This window comes from Pseudorca crassidens, chromosome 16, assembly GCF_039906515.1.
Source record: "Pseudorca crassidens isolate mPseCra1 chromosome 16, mPseCra1.hap1, whole genome shotgun sequence".
Classification (NCBI taxonomy): Eukaryota; Metazoa; Chordata; class Mammalia; order Artiodactyla; family Delphinidae; genus Pseudorca; species Pseudorca crassidens.
In genome coordinates this window covers 23,777,032-23,796,801 of record NC_090311.1, presented here as the reverse complement: position 1 = coordinate 23,796,801, position 19,770 = coordinate 23,777,032, and the positions used below count along the sequence as shown (strand labels likewise).

Sequence of the window (19,770 nt, the reverse complement as noted above, 5' to 3'; positions counted from 1 at the left end):
CCTTTATTCATCGGCCTTGGCCGGGTTTTCATAGCCTGGGCCGAGGAGGTGAGGACGGAGTGGGTGGAGGGAGATGGGTGATTTCCATCGTTTAGAAACGGAAATGGCTTTTTTTTTTTTTTTTTTTTTTGCGGTACGCGGGCCTCTCTCTGTTGTGGCCTCTCCCGTTGCGGAGCACAGGCTCCGGACGCACAGGCTCAGAGGCCATGGCTCATGGGCCCAGCCGCTCCGCGGCACGTGGGATCTTCCCGGACCGGGGCACGAACCCGTGTCCCCTGCATCGGCAGGCGGACTCTCAACCACTGCGCCACCAGGGAAGCCCTGGAAATGGCTTTTAAGCAAGTTGTTGCTGTTCCACGTTGTGCTGCAGTTGCTGCTGGGCATCTTGCTTAGAAACAGAAACATGGCAGATCTGCCCATCATCATGGCCCTCCCACCTCTACTCCCAGCTGACTGTGCAGAATACACTCTCCTGGGGCACTCCATGGCTTCAGAGTGTTTTGCAGGGAAGGAGATGAAGGCCATTAATAAAGAGTGACATTATTAAGAGCAGCAGCCTTGTGCTGAGTCCTCAATAACCCAGCCCCTGGGCATTGGGTTGGCGCTGAGTCTCAGGCCGATGGCCGTGTAGAGCACGCACCTGCGGAGGGCTTGGAGAGAGATGACAGAAGCCATGGCAGCCTCGGGGAAAAGGAGATGGAGCTCAAGAGCAGAAACCCAGGGCTTTCATTCCAGCTCTGCCTGCTGCTCATCTGTGAGCCCAGGTCTTCTCATCTGTAGAATGGGCATCATAATACCATTCCATCTGGCAAAGTTGTAAGGATGCAGCAAATGGCTCATTGTTGGTAAAGTGTAAAGTGCTGGGCAAGTCTAAGCAGTGATTGTGTTCCAGGGGAAATACTACTGACGCTCTTAGCCTGTTGGGCGAGTTCCTCGTGGGGTGGGGTCGTGTCCCAGGCCGCTCTTGCTCTGTCTCACTGGACCCCTCTGAGTCTCAAAGACCTCCTCTTGCCTCTTAGATTCTGGACTTGTTCTTAACTCGCTACTCTGTCATTTCTGCAAGAGAAAAAATTGTTTCGTGTTGGTTTGTTTGTTTCTGTACGGAGCTCAGTTTGGCGGTAACAACGTTGCGCTTGACTTGAGCCCCAAGCTCCTGGAAACAGCAACATTTAAGAAATCCCCCCACGCTTTTGTGTTCCTGGATATGGCTTACTGCAAAGAACTCCCCTTCTCTTAAATGTGCCCCGTATTTACCTCTGGCAAGACCAGATTCCTGTTCTTTGTCTCATAAATGATTCACTGAACTGTTTGTCCCCACTGACCAATCTGGACAAAGTGCCTGCTAATTTGACTAGACCAGACTTAAGTCTGGCTTTTCTCCTTAAGAGAATCGCTTGACCCTAAGGAAAACAATTTCCTGTTTAACTACTCCTTACCCCACTCCCCGCAGTTCATTCTAGCCTTGCTTTACTTCTCCCAATACGAGTAATTCTTTTCTGCCTTCACTCTGAGGTGCTTGCAAATACTTTGATCAGAGTGTTTCCCCTATTCCAATAGTCTTTTCCAATCAACTCTCTCCTTACCTGAGTCTTGGTTTGTTTTTGACAGTAGAATACAGTTAATCCCACTTTGAATAATGAAAGAGAACAGGGGGAAATATGTTTTAGATAATTTATTATAATGATAATGACAGTAATGTTAACCTTTCCTTAATTTCCTTAGGAAAATTGTCCTTAATTTTTACATTTCCCCGAATACTGATTTATCCTTCCTTGCTGTGTCATGGCCTCTCTTCTTAAAAAGCTATCTGTAGTTTTAACCTGTTTTCTCATTTTCTATTCACTCTTGAACCTACTGCTAGTTGCCCTCAGCTCTCCCACATCCATCTCTCCACTGTCCCGTTAAAAATCTGCTAGCTGGGGGCTTCCCTGGTGGCGCAGTGGTTGAAAGTCCGCCTGCCGATGCAGGGGACGCGGGTTCGTGCCCCGGTCCGGGAAGATCCCACACGCCGCGGAGCAGCTGGGCCCGTGAGCCATGGCTGCTGAGCCTGCGCGTCCGGAATCTGTGCTCCGCAACGGGAGAGGCCACAACAGTGAGAGGCCCACGTACAACAACAACAACAACAACAAAAATCTGCTAGCCGTTGTAACCAGTGGCTACCTGCATGCCAAATCCAATTAGACGTCTCTACATCTTTATCTTTTGTTGTTTTTTTTTTAAACTCTCTGGAGTATCTGACACTGTCGGGGGAAAAAAATCCACCCGTGATACTCTTCGCTTTGGCAGTGTTTTACTCCTGGTTTCCTTTTCTGGATCCCCTTCCCTTGCCATCCCTGAAGTGGGGATGTTCCTAAATTCCCGTTGCATTCTTCATGGTTCCTGAGTGACCTCATCCCTTCTCTTCACACTGATGACTCCTATATCCACAGCCCCAGCAGATATCTCTCCATTAAACTCTGAACTATATCGTTAACTGCCTATTCGAGGTACATTCCCTTAAAGAACCCGTTTAACAACTGAGCTCAGAGTCTCTACCTTTCGGCCCTTATATCTCCTCCTTTTATTTACTTACTCCATTTATTTACTTACTTACTCCATTTATTTACTCAGTAAACTATTGTTGGATGTCTACCATGTGCTAGATACTCTGGTAAGCACTAAAAATAAAGTGACAAATAAGAGAGACATAGTGTCTGCCATCTGAGAACTCATTATAGTCTAATGAGAGAGGCAGATATCACACAAATAATTATAGAAGTGATTGTTAATTTTGATTGTAATGAATCCTCTAAATAAAAAGCAGAAAATTTTGTTATTCAGGTATCTGAGATATTCAAGATGTGTCCTTCTCCCTTCTGTAGATTATACCTTCTTAATATCTCACAAGTTCATTTCGTAGAGTTCTCATAGAGAATCTACTTCAGTTCAGGCCCTTGTGTATTACTGCCTAGATGGTTGCGATGACCTTTTAAGCCTTCTCCCTTCCTTCTAGCATTGCCCCATTTAAATCCACTCTTCACAATGCTTCCACATTTGATATTATCATATAATGAACTTGATCATCTTCAACAAAGTCTATGCATTAATTAACCAACTCTAATCCTCCCTTTCTCCTGCTTCAAATCTTGTGTCAGCTTTGTACTTCCTTTCAGGGTAGAACTTCGGTGTGCCGTACAGAACCCCTTATGATGTGGCCACTGTCTATCCTCACCTCCCTCAGAGGAATATTGCCTTCAGGTTATTCCAAGTTCCATACATTCCCTTGAATACTCCACCTGTCTCTCACCTGTAAGCCTGTGTTCACCGTTTTCAGCACGTCTATTGTAGTCCTTAGTCAAGTTCACGAAAGGCCACCTGAGTCTGTGATGTCTCCACCACCAGATGGGCATATTCTTGAGGTCAGGTTCCACGTTTTGTTCCTGTCTGTATTTATATATGGTGTTTGGCACATAGCAAATGCTTAATAACATAGGTGTTTCTGTAATGAGTGAAGTTACATTAGGCCCGAATTATAAGAAAATGTTTCAATAACACGGAAGTATTTTTACTATTGTTCACCTAGGAAGTCATAGGTTTAGATTTTCAAAAAGCAACCATGATTCTCCCTAGTGACTGTATTGGGAGGATGTAGGGGCAGTGTTGTTTATAATTGTTTTAATAAGGAAGTGACACATGCTTTGGAGTTAAATTAGGGTAGCAAGATGAAAGAAATAAGCTTTATTGTCATTCAGATTCCTATAGGACCATTTTTAACTAATGATGCTTTTCTTTGTTCTGGAAGACTTAATATTCTCATTATTGGTTGACCCCTATTCAACTCTAAGACCTATTAGGAGACAGGGCACATAGTTCAGAGTTTTTCAAAAAGTGATTCCCTAGATTGTATGCACTAGAATCATCTGGAGGGCTTGCTCAGGTGGCAGAATCTAAGACTCCACAACCAGACCTAATGAATCAGAATCTCAGGCATTGGGACCCATGAGTCTGCATGCTGTTAGGATCGCCAGGTCATTTTGATACACACCGAATATGCCCCCACTGGTAAGGACTTTAACCTCTTTATTCAGATAGTCTTAGGTTCAAATCTTAGTAATATAATTTATTAGCTAAGTGACTTGGATAAATTAAGGATTTCTCGAGTGGACATCCCGTAATTCTATATACTAGAGAGTAGTCTCTCATCCTGGAGCCTGGAATACCTGCTCACCAGGTAACATAGTCCCAGTGCAGGTCTAAACTAAGATGCACTCACAGCAAATCTGGCTGCCTCTGATGCTGACCATGCCCCAGTGTTTGAAGTTGTTTTTTCCCCCCTCACTTCTTTTACATTAGTTTAGTCTAAAATAACTTAGCTCGTTCATTTTTATGACCAAAACATCTGGGGAAAGCCAGGCATTTCTGTTGCATTTTTAACAGGTAAAGTGAATTAAATCCATATTTCCTGCAGCTGCTATTTCCCCTCCTACTGGGTTCTTGGGCTTTCATTCCACCCCACACAGCATGACTTCCTCACGTTTTTTTTTTTTTTTTTTGCGGTACGCGGGCCTCTCACCGCTGTGGCCTCTCCCGTTGCGGAGCACAGACTCCGGACGCGCAGGCTCAGCGGCCATGGCTCATGGGCCCAGCCGCTCCACAGCATGTGGGATCCTCCCGTACCGGGGCACGAACCCATGTCCCCTGCATCAGCAGGTGGACTCTCAACCACTGCGCCACCAGGGAAGCCCCATCACATGGTTTTTAAGAGTAAGCCTTATTTCCATTTTCAGGCACCTCAGCAGGAACCTGTAATTCTACAAGGTGTGAAAGCACAAATGAGCAAATGAGGTCTCAGTCAAGGTGACCTAGGGAGTCCAAGGCTAGAGGCTGAGATCTGACAGAGAATCTCCAGTGAAAGATCCAGAGCTCACTTTCTCACTTTTGCCCCCTCCCAGCTGTCCAGATGAGTTTGCTTCTTTGTACAATTAGCATGGAGGAGCTCTGCGTGGTTCTGACATTAGAGACATTGCTGCCTCCTTTTTTGGCGAAACCATTTCTGGGAAGGGTTGTCAAATAAGGTGAAGGCTAGATCCACCCTAGTTATTTACTTACTGTCACTCCACTTGCCTGTGTCCCTATTACCAGTGCTTTTGGCCACAGTGACAAGGGTGCCTCTCTTTTTGCTTTCCTGGGATGATATTATTCTTTGGCATATACACCTGTATAGTTATACATGTTTAAAACTGCTTTTATTCAGTCCGATATCTATCCAGGCTAACATTTCTTCCTGACAGTGTAAGATCCTTAGGTAATGACTTGAGTTTGTGGTAATCTTTGTACAGTGCCTAGCCACATATGCAAACTGGCTTTTAAAACCGATTTTGAATTCTGAACTATTAGATTTAATTTTAGAAATGACCCAGTCCAGGAATACAAACTAAAGTGGCTTCAGGGACCAAGAAGTTAACAGTAATATATAAGGGCAGATCATAGATATGTAGGGCTAAGACTCCAATGAGTCTGACTCTACCTAAAATACTACATTTTCAGGTATTTGACAGAGGTTATGGTCAAACCAAACAATTGTGATTCATATTCATTTCATGGGTCATTGGTTTGCAACTTCTGATTTAGGGGCTGTATATACAAATAGTTAGAAGCTAACAATTAGGTGAGAGTCATATCACAGAGGTTCAAAACATGGTTCGGCTACTTAACGAGTTACGTAACCTGAAGCAAGTTGGTAAACCTCTGCGTGCCTTAGTTGACTCCTCTGTAAAACAGGAATAATCATACTACCTCCATTGTAGAATTATTGGATTTTTTAAATTGAAATAATACATTTAGATGACTTAGAATGTGCCCAGATGTTAGCTATTTTTATTGGTAGCCCAACCTCTTCACTCTTTCAGTGAGAAAATGGAAGCTCAGGGAGACTGACGCATCCAATATCATACAGCTGATTTATAGCAGAGCTTATATTATGACCCAGAACACTAAATTCTAGAGTGAGTATCCTTACCTGTATATCTGTGGTTTTCAAACATTACTGTATTAGCAGCAGAACCCCCCTCACCTTTTACTCCTAAAATATTACACAGAACTCCAGGACATAACAGATCTCAGTAGTGCTGCTCTGTTTCCAGCAGAGTTGGAAGCCCAGAGCCCCACCCATCGGCTATGCCTCTGTGCCACCTTTCTTGCCATCCCCATCTGAAGATTCCAAAAAAAGGCATGAAAACCGTTACCCTAAAAAGTTTGAAATCATAAATGAAGATCTAATGAAGGGATAGGACCTGTCATTTTTGCACGTGTGGGTTTCCTCTTGCAAGGTTGTATGTCTCCGTTAGCAAAGACCAACTTTCAGTTATAAAAATAAAAAATGAAAGTGGGGGCTTCCCTGGTGGTCCAGTGGTTGAGAATCTGCCTGTTAATGCAGGGGACATGGGTTTGAGCCCTGGTCTGGGAGGATCTCACATGCCGCAGAGCAACCAGGCCTGTGAGCCACAACTACTGAGCCTGTGCGTCTGGAGCCTGTGCTCCGCAACGAGAGAGGCCGCGACAGTGAGAGGCCCGTGCACCGCGACGAAGAGTGGCCCCCACTTGCCACAACTAGAGAAAGCCCTCGCACAGAAACGAAGACCCAACACAGCAAAAATAAATTAATTAATTAATAAACTCCTACCCCCAACATCTAAATAAATAAATGAAAGTGGATAAATCCCTTGAAGCCATGGAAAATCATACCCACCAAAGCCCCTTACACCCATCTTCCTGTCACTTAGCAAGTAACAGAAATCATGAAGCTCATAATTTATAGCCTTGGCCTGACACAGAATTGTTTAACATTGCCTATAACTCAAGTTTTTTCTCAGCCGTTTCATAAGTCATGGTGATTACTCTGGGTCTCAATGGGCAAGGAGATATGAAGATCTGCTGCCTTACAGGCCTTCCATCTTCTTATAGGACATGCACATCATTAGTACCAATGAGAACCAAGTGTTCGCAGCTGTCCAGGAATGGAACCAGAATGACACGTACAACCTCTACATCTCAGACACACGTGGGATCTACTTCACCCTGGCCATGGAGAACATCAAGAGCAGCAGAGGTCTGATGGGAAACATCATTATTGAATTGTATGAGGTATGTAGCCAAGATTTCATGAATTTTGACAGTATGAACACAAGCATTGGAGTCAGATAGTCCTGAATTCAGATCTCAGCTGTACACTTAGCAGTTGTAACTTTGGGAAAGGGACTTACCTTCTCAATTCCCTCACCTGTAAAATGGGGATAAAATATTGATCTAATGAGATTGTTGTGAGAATGAGGGATAATGTTTGTAAAGCATCTAGTGTGGTGGTTGACTTAATAAGCCTTCAACAAATGGGAGCTAAAGTCAATGTCTTACGTGTATGAGCAGAATTACAGCCCAGAAGTGAAGGTACTTGACTTCAGTGATCTCTTAAGTACTTTTTTCAAGTCTGTGCTTCTTTTTATGAGATCTGGGTGGAGGGATTAGTGCTATTTATATACCTTAAATTATTTGGAAAATCATGTTTTGTGAACAACTTTATAGGAGAGGAAAGCAAATATCACTGGTAGGAGTGAGGGTTTCCCTGAAATGCTGCCAGATGCCAACACCTGTGCATAGAGAAGAACTGGCTGTGATTTACATCTTTTTTTTTTTTTTTTTTTGGCCGTACGCGGGCCTCTCACTGTCGTGGCCTCTCCCGTTGCGGAGCACAGGTTCCGGACGCGCAGGCTCAGCGGCCATGGCTCACGGGCCTAGCCGCTCCGCGGCATGTGGGATCTTCCCAGACCGGGGCACGAACCCGCATCCCCTGCATCGGCAGGCGGACTCTCAACCACTGCGCCACCAGGGAAGCCCACATCTTTTTTTAATATGATCACCTTTATTGAGTTTCCACTTATATTGAATTTTTTTAGTGTGACCACCAGTTAAAGAATAATTTATCTAGGAAACCAAGTGATTCCATTTAGGGACTAGATTTAAAAAAAAAAGAAACTAATTGTTTCAGTGACCCTAATGATACACTGCTTGTTTATACCTCTAGTGTGTGAGCTTTCGCAGTGAAAGAACTTGAGTGACCACTTCAACTAGATGGATTGATTTGAGCAAAGGAGGCGTGTCTCATTATCCAACATTTACTAGTGACTTGTGGTCAGACCCCACAGACTGTGCTGGTGGAGGTCATTCATTCACAGCAGGACAGCCTGTTGTGGGCGGTAGCCTCAGATGGTATGGCTGAGCTACTCCATCGTGAGTTTTCCTCTTCGAGGGGCGGGAGTGCCTGTCAGAGCAGAGAGATCAACACATGGCCTTCTGCTTGACAGTGGTCTCTTCTGAGCAGTGCATGTCAGAGTGCCCGCATCCCTACTCTGGTATCTAAGTTGGCTGCTCAGTTACTAAGAGTGGTGGAAACATATAAGATTCCAGTTATTTTATTAGGTAGAAGTCATGGAGTGAATGCAGGTACATTAAAAAGAAGGAGAGAAGTGAATGTCAGGGTGGAAATACCCTGATTTTCTAGGACGTAGACAAGTGCTGAAATAATTCCCTTAGCAACAAGGTCCCAGCTTCGGAAATGACCTAGATTTCTTCCTAAAGTTGTAAAGACTAGTAGAGATGACTAGGAGTGTAAATGGCTTTGGGAAGCTTACATTTTCATGCCTCTAATCACACCAGGAGGCAGAAATATACCTTTGTTATTGGGCAGTAGATCACAGCTGTGGGAAGGTTTGTATGAATGTTCCCAGGAGTGAGGCCATTCCTGTTTGCACAAGTAAGCCTGTAGAGGTAAGAGGATTATTCATGCTCCTGTGGTCAGAGCCCAGTAGGAGAGGTGGACATTGCTGCAGATGACCTTTCAGCTGAGAAATTCCTGTTTCTCTGACTATTGATATGGTGGGTGAGTTTGCCACTGTGCAGTTCCTTTCCTAAAACAGGGTGCCTGAAACTCCTTGGTCATTTAGAACAGTGAGACATTCTGATCTGAAGTGACACATGAATCAAAATGAAGAATGTGCCAAGATACATATAATTTTTTTTTGTCTTTCTGAAGTCAGTCTTTTTTGGGGAAAAAAATACATGGTGTCATCGCACCTACAGAGAAGCAAGATACACTAGGCAAGGCAACTTCCCTAAAACCAATTCTGTTGACCTTGTTCTCCATTCATTTTTATCAAGGTTGATCCTGCCCCTGCATTGTGTTCCAGACTATGAGGAAAGCAGGAAAGATAAGGGTTCTTACCCTCAGGGAGCTTGCAGTCTAGTTTGTTGGGCTTTGAAGGGGTCAGTAAACAAAGTTCCTCTTTTACCTGCCGAAGAATGAAACCATTTGAGACAGAAACAAAGGGTGAGACAAAAGGAGATCAAATGTCAGCTTTATTGCTTTGAAAAGCATGTAGGAGGAAATGGTCTTGCTAATACTGCTCCCCAGAATTGAACTCATCCATCCAGTCACAGGCAGAAGTAGTGAATCAAAAGCTCTCCCATGGGACATGGGGAGAGGGAAGGGTAAGCTGGGACAAAATAAGAGAGTGGCATGGACATATATACACTACCAAATGTAAAACGATAGCTAGTGGGAAGCGGCTGCATAGCACAGGGAGATCAGCTCGGTGCTTTGTGACCACCTAGCGGGGTGGGATAGGGAGGGTGGGAGGGAGATGCATGCGGGAGGGGATATGGGGGTATATGTATATGTATAGCTGATCCACTTCGTTATAAAAACAGAAACTAACACACCATTGTAAAGCAATTATACTCCAATAAAGATGTTTAAAAAAAAAATAAAAAGCTCTCCCATGGAAGCCTGTCTCTGTAACACCACAGCATTGTGGTGCAGAGGATGTGATCTTTGCAGGCAGATCCCCAAAATAGTTGAGTTCGGGATGTGCTGTAAAAGACCAGTTCTTTTTCTCAATGTTACCAATCCGGTTATCAGTACTTTTGCCCTGGGGAGGAAGAGGTGAAGAAGTGGAAGGCATTCCAAATGTCAAGAATGACAGAAGCCAAGAGTCGGACAGGCAGTGTAGATCTGTAAGTCCGTGAGCTAGCCAGTCTAATTGCGTAGAATAGGTGGTTGTCAGGGACAAGAATGAGTGCTGCATAAGTAGTTGGGGTTCAGATTCTAGAAGGCATTTAATACCAAGGGAATAAATTATATCCTGACACTATCTAGACCATGACCATATTGAAGGTTTTTAGAGGGTGATGCTGCTTTGCACCTGGGTGTACATTCTGTGATTTGGAGATTAAGCCCAATCTAATTGGTCTCTAGGGGTCATTAGACTTTAACCTTCTTCACTGGAGATTCTCACAGAAACTGAGATTGTGTACCATATGGCCAGTTAGCAAAGAGACTATAATTTTTGTGGACTCTGAATGCCCTTGAGTAATACAGCCGGAAGAAACAGTGAGCTTTCGTGTTCCATTCAGCTAAAGTAACACACTTTCATGAAATGTATTTTGCCTGATGAGGCTGGTACATGAGACGCAAAATCTCCTGGAAAGACGTAAGTGACTCTAGTAGGGTAGTGATCACAGTCTGACTTGTATTAGAGGTGCGATTCCTGCATGTTCACTAAGAGGAAAATTAATTCTAACTTGATGAATTTGGGGAGACTTGCCGATGAGTAGGTTTAAATGATGAACTGCTAGAGCATGGGAGAAAGGCATGCCTGGTAAAGTCCAGCATCAGAAGAGAACCAGAGTCTGATGAGTAGAGGTCCATTTTCCTAGAATGTCAAATGACCCTGGAGAATAGTGGGGGTAAAGGCTATGAAGATGCTAGTAAAGAGCTTGACTGAAGAGTCGGGCGTTTATTCTCTGGGCTGGTATTTCTCTCTGTTTTCCCTTACATCTAGCAAATGATAATTGTATGCGCGAGGTAGTGCCTATGCCAAGTTAATGTAAAGCTTTATATTACAATGTGACAGGGTGTTACCTCTGTTTGCCCTTGTCTGAAATGTCTGAGATGCCTTTAGTTAACACAGATGTGAAGTGGCTTGAGCTGACCACAACTGATTAAAGCTACTACTGTGTCATTCTGTCTTCCACATGGACCTCTCAAGCCTCTTCTTGACATTGGAAAGGGGACAAAGAAAGTGAGAATTTATTTGAGAAGTACACCTTGTAGATCTTGGCACTGAGAGACCTTGGAGACCAAGGGGATCAACCCCACCCAACTCCCTAAAATCTAAGGCAAGGCATTGTTCATTTCCTGGTCTGTTGGAGCAGTTTCCTGCTGAAGAGGGAGTCTGTTGTGCTCTGTCCAATCCCTTCATCAGAGTGCAGTCTTGTCATGGCTGTAATTACATAATCAGGGGAGAAAATAATTCTTGAAGGCCAAATAATGATCTCTTCTTTAAGGTAACAGAGCCATTCCATCAAAACAAGGCTGGTGTTGACAATGAATACAGTTCATTATGTGTGTTCACCATTATTCTTACGACACTCTTTTCATACAGAGCTCTGTTGTGGTTTTTTCACATCTCTAACTATAAACTGCATTTCTTCCTAGATGTTCTCCACTGGTAAATCAGGTAACAAATGTTCTTTGCAACACTTTCAGTTATATTGTAGAAACATTCTCTGAGCTGCTGCATTTTCTTCAATATTTTCCTGGATTAAGCATCCAACTTGTAACTCTGTATAATACTAACAACAGCATACCAGGTAATGCCTTAAACTGACATTGTCGAGTAACTATATAACAAGCTACACGCGCATTTTAAAATCAAGAGAAAAAAGAAACAGGTGAAATTAATTGTAATATTATATTTTATTTAACCAAAATATCCAAAATACTGTCATTTAAGTATATGCTCAGTATGAAAGATTACTAATGAGATATTTTATAATTTTTGTCATACTAAGTCTACGGTATCCTGGGTATATTTTACACTTCTCAAGCATCTCAATTCATATGCTGAATTTTCACCAGAAATACTTGATCAGCATTTATATTTCATAAAATTTACAGTAGAAAAGGGAGATTCACATATCCAAGTTATTCCAAGCATACTTAAAAGTTGGCCAATAACTGGATCAGGTATCAGTTTTTTTTAAATTTCAGTTTAAATTGGTTAAAATTAAAAGTCAGTTTCTTAGTCCCACTGACCCCATTTCAAGTTCTCAGTAGCCCTGTGTGGCTAGTGGCTATGGTATTGGACAGCACAACCCTTAATGATATATATACTCTTTCTTATGTATCTATTACAGTAACTCCTTGTGGGAGATGCCATTCCCTCTTGTGCCTATGAGAGTACAGAGATGCAGAGAGTTTGGTAACTTGGCTCAGATCACACAGCTAGTAAAGGGTGATGCTGTGTTTGAACCAACCCATGTCAATTTGACCAAAAAGCCCAGGCTCTTCCTATTATACATTTTTTTCACATTCATTTTTTTTATTGAGGTATAATTTATGTACGGTAAAATTTACCCTTTTTGGTTCTATGAGTTTTGACAGAGGTATGTGCTTCTACCACCATAATCGAGATATAGAACATTGAACATATAAGGTATTGTCTCACGACATTCCCTCTTATGGCCCTTTTTTTTTTTTTTTTTTTTTTTTTTGCGGTACGCGGGCCTCTCACTGCTGTGGCCTCTCCCGTTGCGGAGCACAGGCTCCGGACGCGCAGGCTCAGCGGCCATGGCTCACGGGCCCAGCCGCTCCGCGGCATGTGGGATCTTCCCAGACTGGGGCACGAGCCCGTGTCCCCTGCATCGGCAGGCGGACTCAACCACTGCGCCACCAGGGAAGCCCCTATGGCCTTTTTGTAGTCATCTTCCTCCCACCAAAAGTCACTGGCAAACCAATCTGATTTCGCTCTGTCCCTCCAGTTTTATTTTTTCTACATTTTCATATGAATGCAAAAAAGGGAGTCTTTTGAGTCTAGCTTCTTTCACATAGTACATTGAGATTCACACATGTTGTTGAATATCAAGAGATGTTCCTTTCTTTCTACTGCTGAGTAATACTGCATTGCCTGGGTGTATCCTTGTTTGTTTATTCATTCACCAGTTGAAGGTCATTCAAGGTGTTTCCAGTTCTGTGTGATCATGAATAAAATTTCTATAAACATTTATGTGAACATAAGTGTTTCTTTCTCGTGGGTAAATACATAGGAGTAGAACTGCTAGATTGAATCTCAGCGTATGTTTATAAAAAGCCAGCAAACCATTTCTTAAGTGGCAGTATCATTTTGTATCCCCGCCAGAGATGTATGCGAGTTCTAGTTGCTTCATGTCTTTAACAACAGTTGGTATTATCAGTTGTGTGTGTGTGTGTGAGTGTGTGTGTGCACACACGTGTGTTTAGACATTCTTTTAGGGTCCTAGTGGCACCTCATTAGTTTCGTTTAAATTTCCTAATGACTAATTATCATGACCTCACTATACTTGGATGCATAAAATGAAACTCTGAGCCATCCTTAGTGTTCTGGCCTCTTTGCTCATCTTATTGATGTTTTATTGCTTTCTGTGTCTCTAGTGCCTGCCCTCCACCCACTGCTTTATCATGACCTTACATTACCCTTCTTTGGACAGATGGACGGCTACTTGTAGACCCTGTGGGGACATTTTCCCCAACTGACCTTCATCGGCCCCTCACAACAGGTCCAACTCTAGGGACAGCTCAAGGCAAACCATGGTAATTGCTTTTCTCAGCAGAGCCCTGGCTTCCTTGTCCTGAGGGCATGGGGGTGAGCGACAGATGATTATGCCACCTGGACTCAGTGCTCTGCCAAGGGGCTGCTGTCAGTGTCCCTTTGCACCTCAAATTGATTCCCAGAGGGAAAGTGGGCCATGCAGGCCTGGGACCTTGTACTACCCTCTTCTCTGGGGACCACCTTGCAAGCTGGTACCTTTCTCCTTGAACTCTTGGGGCTAACAGCAGCAGCTGTGCTGCTGATTTCAAACCACAGTGGGCAGAAGCATGTTTTTAAGTTGATCAGATTCCAAATACCTCCTTGGATGGAGAAGAGTTAAAACGTGTGTTTCATTCCCCAGTTCCTTTACGTTGCACGTAGTGCAGGTAAGTAGTGTTTCCTGGAACTTTTGGGTCAGATATGTGTGTAGCTGTGTGTGTACACATACATGCGTATATGGGTATGAGTCTACTGGGCGCCAACAGAAATGTATTTCATACTTGGATTGCAATCGAAAAGTTTGAAAGCTATTGGCCTAAGATACAGAAAACAAAGTGCCCTCCAAGCTTATAGTCCATTTATACAAGAGATGAAGCCAAGAAGCAATTCAGCAATAACATAAGGGCTTTGAACAATCCAAATACAAGTGGGAAGTGTTTTATCTTTTTTTTTCTTTTCCCCCAGACAGGCAGACAGGACTGAGATTGCTTTGGCATTAGGTGCAACTGCAGGAGAAACACCTTCAGAGGTGCAGATGGGTTCCTTCAGAATCTCTCCTTCTATATATTTTCAGTCTCCATTCTCCTGATTTTTCTCTCAGACTATGTGAGGCACACAGAAAATAGCCGTCTGAGTGGTGGAGTTCTTAGTGGGAATATGGTCATATAATATTGGCATATTATATTTTCCAAACGCGCTCATCCAGAGAACACGAGAAGCAGCTAAGTGGCTAGTAATTCACGCTAGAATGTATCGAGCTAGGAGGCAGGGGATGATGGTGACAGACAGAAGTCTGATTCTGACCTGTATATGTTCTAGAAATTCGATATCAAGGCCCTGGGTACATGTTGGGGGCAGGGGGCTGGCTTAGGGGGAAGAGTTCTATGGAATCATTATCTGGTGCTCCATCAGAAAAGACACCAGCTCTGTGTCTAAAGAGAATAGCAAAGGGCCCCCATCAGGCAGAAGGTTCTAAGGAAACACAGATTCCATTTTCTGTGAGGAATTATTGGTAATTGGTTGGAGAGAAACAACTTTGCAGTTGGTTTTAAAGACCGAGGTGATCTGAGGGCCTCACAGCCCTTGACTGAGTGTGTAAGGTGCCGGCCTTCATGAAATGGCACTGACTTTAAGCAGCAGGGAGGGTACCTCCAGGGAAGGGCATAACTCTGACAACGCTGCTCCTCTCCCCACCTTGGCTTCTGTCCTTACCCACCCTCTGTTCACATTAGGAAGCTAATCAGTTCCATCACTGGCCTTTTGTCAAATTCCCCTGGTGGTGTCCTTCCCAGATAACACTGTTCTCCTCCTGACATCCTCTGTCCATTTTTGTAGTTCTTTGTTGTTTTGTATTTGGGTTGGCATTCTCTATTCTCTTTCAAGGCCAGTCAGGTTACTTAAAAAAAAAGAAAAGCACTTCTCATTTCATCAGGTAAATTATGTCATTAAAAGAACTCACTTCTGTGAAATTCCTTCCTTTTGTTCCCACTGGCATCCTCTCAGAACTGCAGTAAACCTCAATTCATGATGACCCTCAAATAATGGGGATAAGTACAGTTAAAATTTTGAGATATCTGAGTGTAATCCAGAAAACCTGCCATTCTACCTCTTATTTATATATATTTAAACAATTTGAATTACGTTTCCTTCGGAAAATCCTGGCACTTGAACCAGAAGTCAAAGGAATGTTTCCTTGACATAGATTGCTGTCATTCTAAATATCTCTTCTGATTGCCCAGATGTAGGCATAGAAGAAATAAAAGTGAGTCAGATCTGTACTTACTCTCGAACGCTTCTGGATCATAAATGTCCTCATTCTCTGGCTACTTGTTTTGTGGCGATACTCTTCTTCCTTCAGAATATCAAGGGCGTGCAAATCCCAATACATCGGAACTCTCGCAAGAGCGCTCTCCATTATCTGTTGTGTCCTTTGCCAGCTGACTGAGGACAGAAAGGAAGGGAAGGGCTCTTTCAAAATGACCATTGGCTGAGACCCAAGATAATATGGGAATTATCCAAAGTCACCCAGTGAGCTGGTGGCACAGCCAGTGACAGGGGCCAGGTCGCCAAGCTGGGTCACCTGCCCCCAAATATCCACCTCACTATTAATCAGGACACCTGGACTTCTCCCGTTACAGATTATACCTTGATGCCTTGAAAACCTGTCGACAAGCCCCTCCTGAGCAAAATCCCATGTTCTCTGTTTTTATTTATTTATTTTAAATTTTTATTGAAGTATAGTTGATTTACAATGTTTTAAGTGTACAGTGAAGTGATGCAGTTATACATATATATGTATGTCTATATACATATATATATTCTTTTTCAGATTCTTTTCCATTATAGGTTATTGCAAGATACTGACTATAGTTCCCTGTGCTCCACAGCAGGTCTTTGTTGTTTATCTATTCTATATATAGTAGCCTGTATCTGTTAATCCCAAATGTTCTCTAGAAGGAGTAACTCCTTCAGTTGTTATCAACCACTCCCACCCCAGAGGGAATGTTGATAGTTAATTAAGGATAAAGCCCTCTGAACAAAGTGCAGAGACCTGCAGAGTAGGGCAAAGCAGATGAATAATAGGGAAGTGGGACATCTGGTTTGTGGGGGTGGAGGGAGCAGAGATGAACTTAAACTTCTTTTGGAGACCACGTGGCACGTGACGTTTCTCACCATGTTCCTCCTCTTTTCCTCTGTTGTACCCCCACACGCTGTGGAAAATGCTGGGGCTTCTCCCAGGGCCTCTCCAAAACTATAGGCATTTTGGCCCAACATTGTTCTCCATCTCTCGCCCTTTTTCCTAGGTAGCAGGTATCAGAGGGATATTCCTGGCAAACAAGAAGGTGGATGACCAAGTGAAGACCTACATCACTTACAACAAGGGCAGGGATTGGCGCCTCCTGCAAGCTCCAGACGTGGACCTGAGAGGAAGCCCAGTACACTGCCTGCTGGTCAGTCCCCCGGTCTCATGTGAGACCACAGGGCAGGCTGGTTACCTGGGGATGCTCCAGCGGGGGCTTTCTTCCATCAAGGAGGGCTTAGGATCTTTTCTGGTGCTGAGCAGGGATGGCCTACAGGTCCCAGGGCACTGACCTGTGGACTCAGACTGCCATATCACTTGGATGGCAAGTTCAGTTGAATTCCACAAACCTTTACTGAGAATATACTATGTGCTCCAACTCCTAGGAAGATAAAGAAACATCTTTATCTTTCTTATCTAAAGAAAGAGCCTGTGCCCAAGGGTCCCAGACAGAGCTCAGCAGTGGTAAATACCTATTAGCTGATGCTGGTACAGTGCTTGATGATAAGTGCCTGATGGTGGGCAAGGTAAGCAACATTTGCCTTGGAAGCCCAAGGAATGTCAGGCTGGTATGTCCACACGGGACAGAGTTAATCTCTCAGCATTCCCAGGGTTCCAGCTGTATGGAATATTGGGGTAGGCACCATGGAGGTGCAACTCCATGTGAGGAGGGAAGACAGATAATTAACAGTGAAATTCACAACTCTCAGTGCCCTCACAAAGAGGACCTATTTGAGAAAATTTTCTAAGGTCCCAGAAATGGTTATGTTTCCCCTTCGCAAAAAAAGTTGCCTTTTGCAACTTACTGAACATTCTAGACATTATGTTAAAAACTGGGAATATAGTGGTAAATAGGATTAACAGGGCCTTTCCCGTTTTGTAGTTTTCAGTCCAGCTCCATGCTTCTGATTTGGGGTACTAGGAAGGTCAGAGACAGGTGCCTGCCTGTATGCAAGAACTGGTCGCAGCAAGAATTTTCTTTCCCCAAACCTTACCCATGGATTCATCTTATTACCTAATTTTCTCCTTTCCCCAATTTCACAGTTCGTTTATTTTTATTTATTATATGGTGTCTATAAATCCCTAATCCTTTTCAAGAAACTCAAAAAGGGATAAATAAGTAACTGAAGAAAGAACACAAACTTATGAGTTTCAAATAATGGCTTCAAACATTTTAAGTAAAATTCAAAGTAAAATTATAAACAGGAACCAAATACATAAAGCAGAAACAGGGACCATCTGGTTGAAGAAGAGGGTAGAGGGCCTGAGACTGTCTCACTTACTTCCCCACTTCACTGCTCCCAGTGGCCCGTTAGGGCTCCAAGAAGCAGAGCACGATGGCCAAGCCCAGTGATGGGAGAAGATCAGTGTCATCCTGTGGGAAGGAATGGTCTGGGAGGCTTCATAAGGCTGACCATGAACTGGACCTTGATGGATGGGTAGGGGTGAGGAAGAGAGGGGAAGCCTACAATTGTGACAGCAACAGGGACAGGATGGGGCCTATGAATGGTGCTCAGGGCAGCTTCTGATGTGAACATATCAGCTGCTCAGGGAGAGATGACTTGTGCCCCAAACTAAGTGAGTGGCTCACATCCAATCCTTGGTGTTTCTGGAAGCTGAACACCTGGGAGCCCCATATCTGGTGGGGCAGGGGTGCATGTCAGGAGCTTCCTGGAATGAAGCCACTTTCTCCTCCTCTATTTTAGCCCTTCTGCTCCCTACATCTACACTTGCAGATCTCTGAAAATCCATATTCCTCAGGGAGAATCTCCAGCAAGGAGACGGCTCCAGGGCTCGTGGTGGCCACAGGTAAGGAAGACATTCCCTGGGCTTCTTCCTCACTGAGGGCTTCTGGAATATGTTACGACCTCTGTGGAATCATTTGAGCATCAGATAAAAGCTATGGGCACTCTTCCCAGAAAACAGGCAAGATCTGTGGGACTCCAAGACCAATCTAATCACCCAGTAAAAGAGCTCCAGACACTTGCAACTTTTGGTAAATGCAACATCTCACATGGTCACAGGGCAGTACCCTGTGCTTAGCAAGAGGCCAGGGTTCCTCTCCAAGTAAACTGATAGATCAGAAAGGTTGTTTGTAATAGGGAATTCTCACTTTAAGAAAACGTGATACATGAACTTCCTAGCTCACCAAGTATGAGTTGGGGTAGTTTTCTTTTTGCACAGAGGATTCTTTACAAAGGGTTTCACCCCAGGGCTGTTTTTAATCAGGAGGTCTCTGGTGCATGTAAAGGTTTGTTTACACATGAGTAACCCGCTTGGCTGACAGCCTGGGGGAAAGGGCAGAAAAACTCCAATTTGTATTGTTGGAAGCACTGTCCACTGAACGTCTATCAGAAATGAAGATAAAACAACTCGGAGATGAACATGGAAATCTCTGGGGGAAAGTGCTCTGCTTAGCATGCATTTGATTTCCACACACCTTTGCAGGAATAGTTGATGGCATAAAGCAAGGCAGGCCTCTAATCTTCGAAGTTAGAGCTCTGCTATGAGGCAGCTCTTTTTCTAATGAAAGCAGATAAATTCACAGCAACTTGCTGAGATGGTTTAGTCTGTTTTCTCTCATCGACCTGAAGCTCCAGCCGCTGGCGTTACTGCTCTCGTAGACGTGACTTTCTTCTCCAAGCCTCCAGCTGTATGAACTTTTTAGCACCACCAGTGACCATCCACTCGAATCAGGTTGGCAGCTGGCATAGCCTTCTGACACCTCAGACTACTCCCCTCCGCCCGGTAGGAACTGGAGCCACCCTATTTAACGCCACTGGCTTCAGGGAGCCCAGGACAGTGAGAGGTGAGGGCAGGCTCTATTGGTGTTCTCCTGGCTGGGGGGAGTGAACCCCACACACCATCATCCATGCTGATTGGACCTCCCAGCTCTGGGACTGCTGTGCTCTCTGCCTCTCCTCAAGGCCTATAGGAGACTCTGGACTGGAGTGGAAGGAACGCTGAAAAACAGTAATCAATTATAAAATATAAATGCTAACTGTATAGTCAGGCATGGTTCTATGTGCCTTAACCACTCTGAACGTTGGTGTTTTCATTGCCAAAGTGGGAATAATAATACCAACATAATGG

The 19,770-nt window shown here is 43.9% G+C and overlaps 1 protein-coding gene across 2 annotated transcripts in view; it reads left to right on the top strand.

Moving 5' to 3' along the window:
• SORCS3 (sortilin related VPS10 domain containing receptor 3) overlaps positions 1 to 19,770 on the top strand; it is a 583,956-nt gene that overhangs the window by 475,479 nt on the left and 88,707 nt on the right. For both annotated transcript variants that reach the window (XM_067709471.1, XM_067709472.1), the window contains exons 9-11: positions 6,943 to 7,122; positions 16,682 to 16,828; positions 18,384 to 18,486. In XM_067709471.1, coding sequence (XP_067565572.1) covers positions 6,943 to 7,122; positions 16,682 to 16,828; positions 18,384 to 18,486 — 430 coding nt within the window. The remainder of the gene's footprint in view (positions 1 to 6,942; positions 7,123 to 16,681; positions 16,829 to 18,383; positions 18,487 to 19,770) is intronic.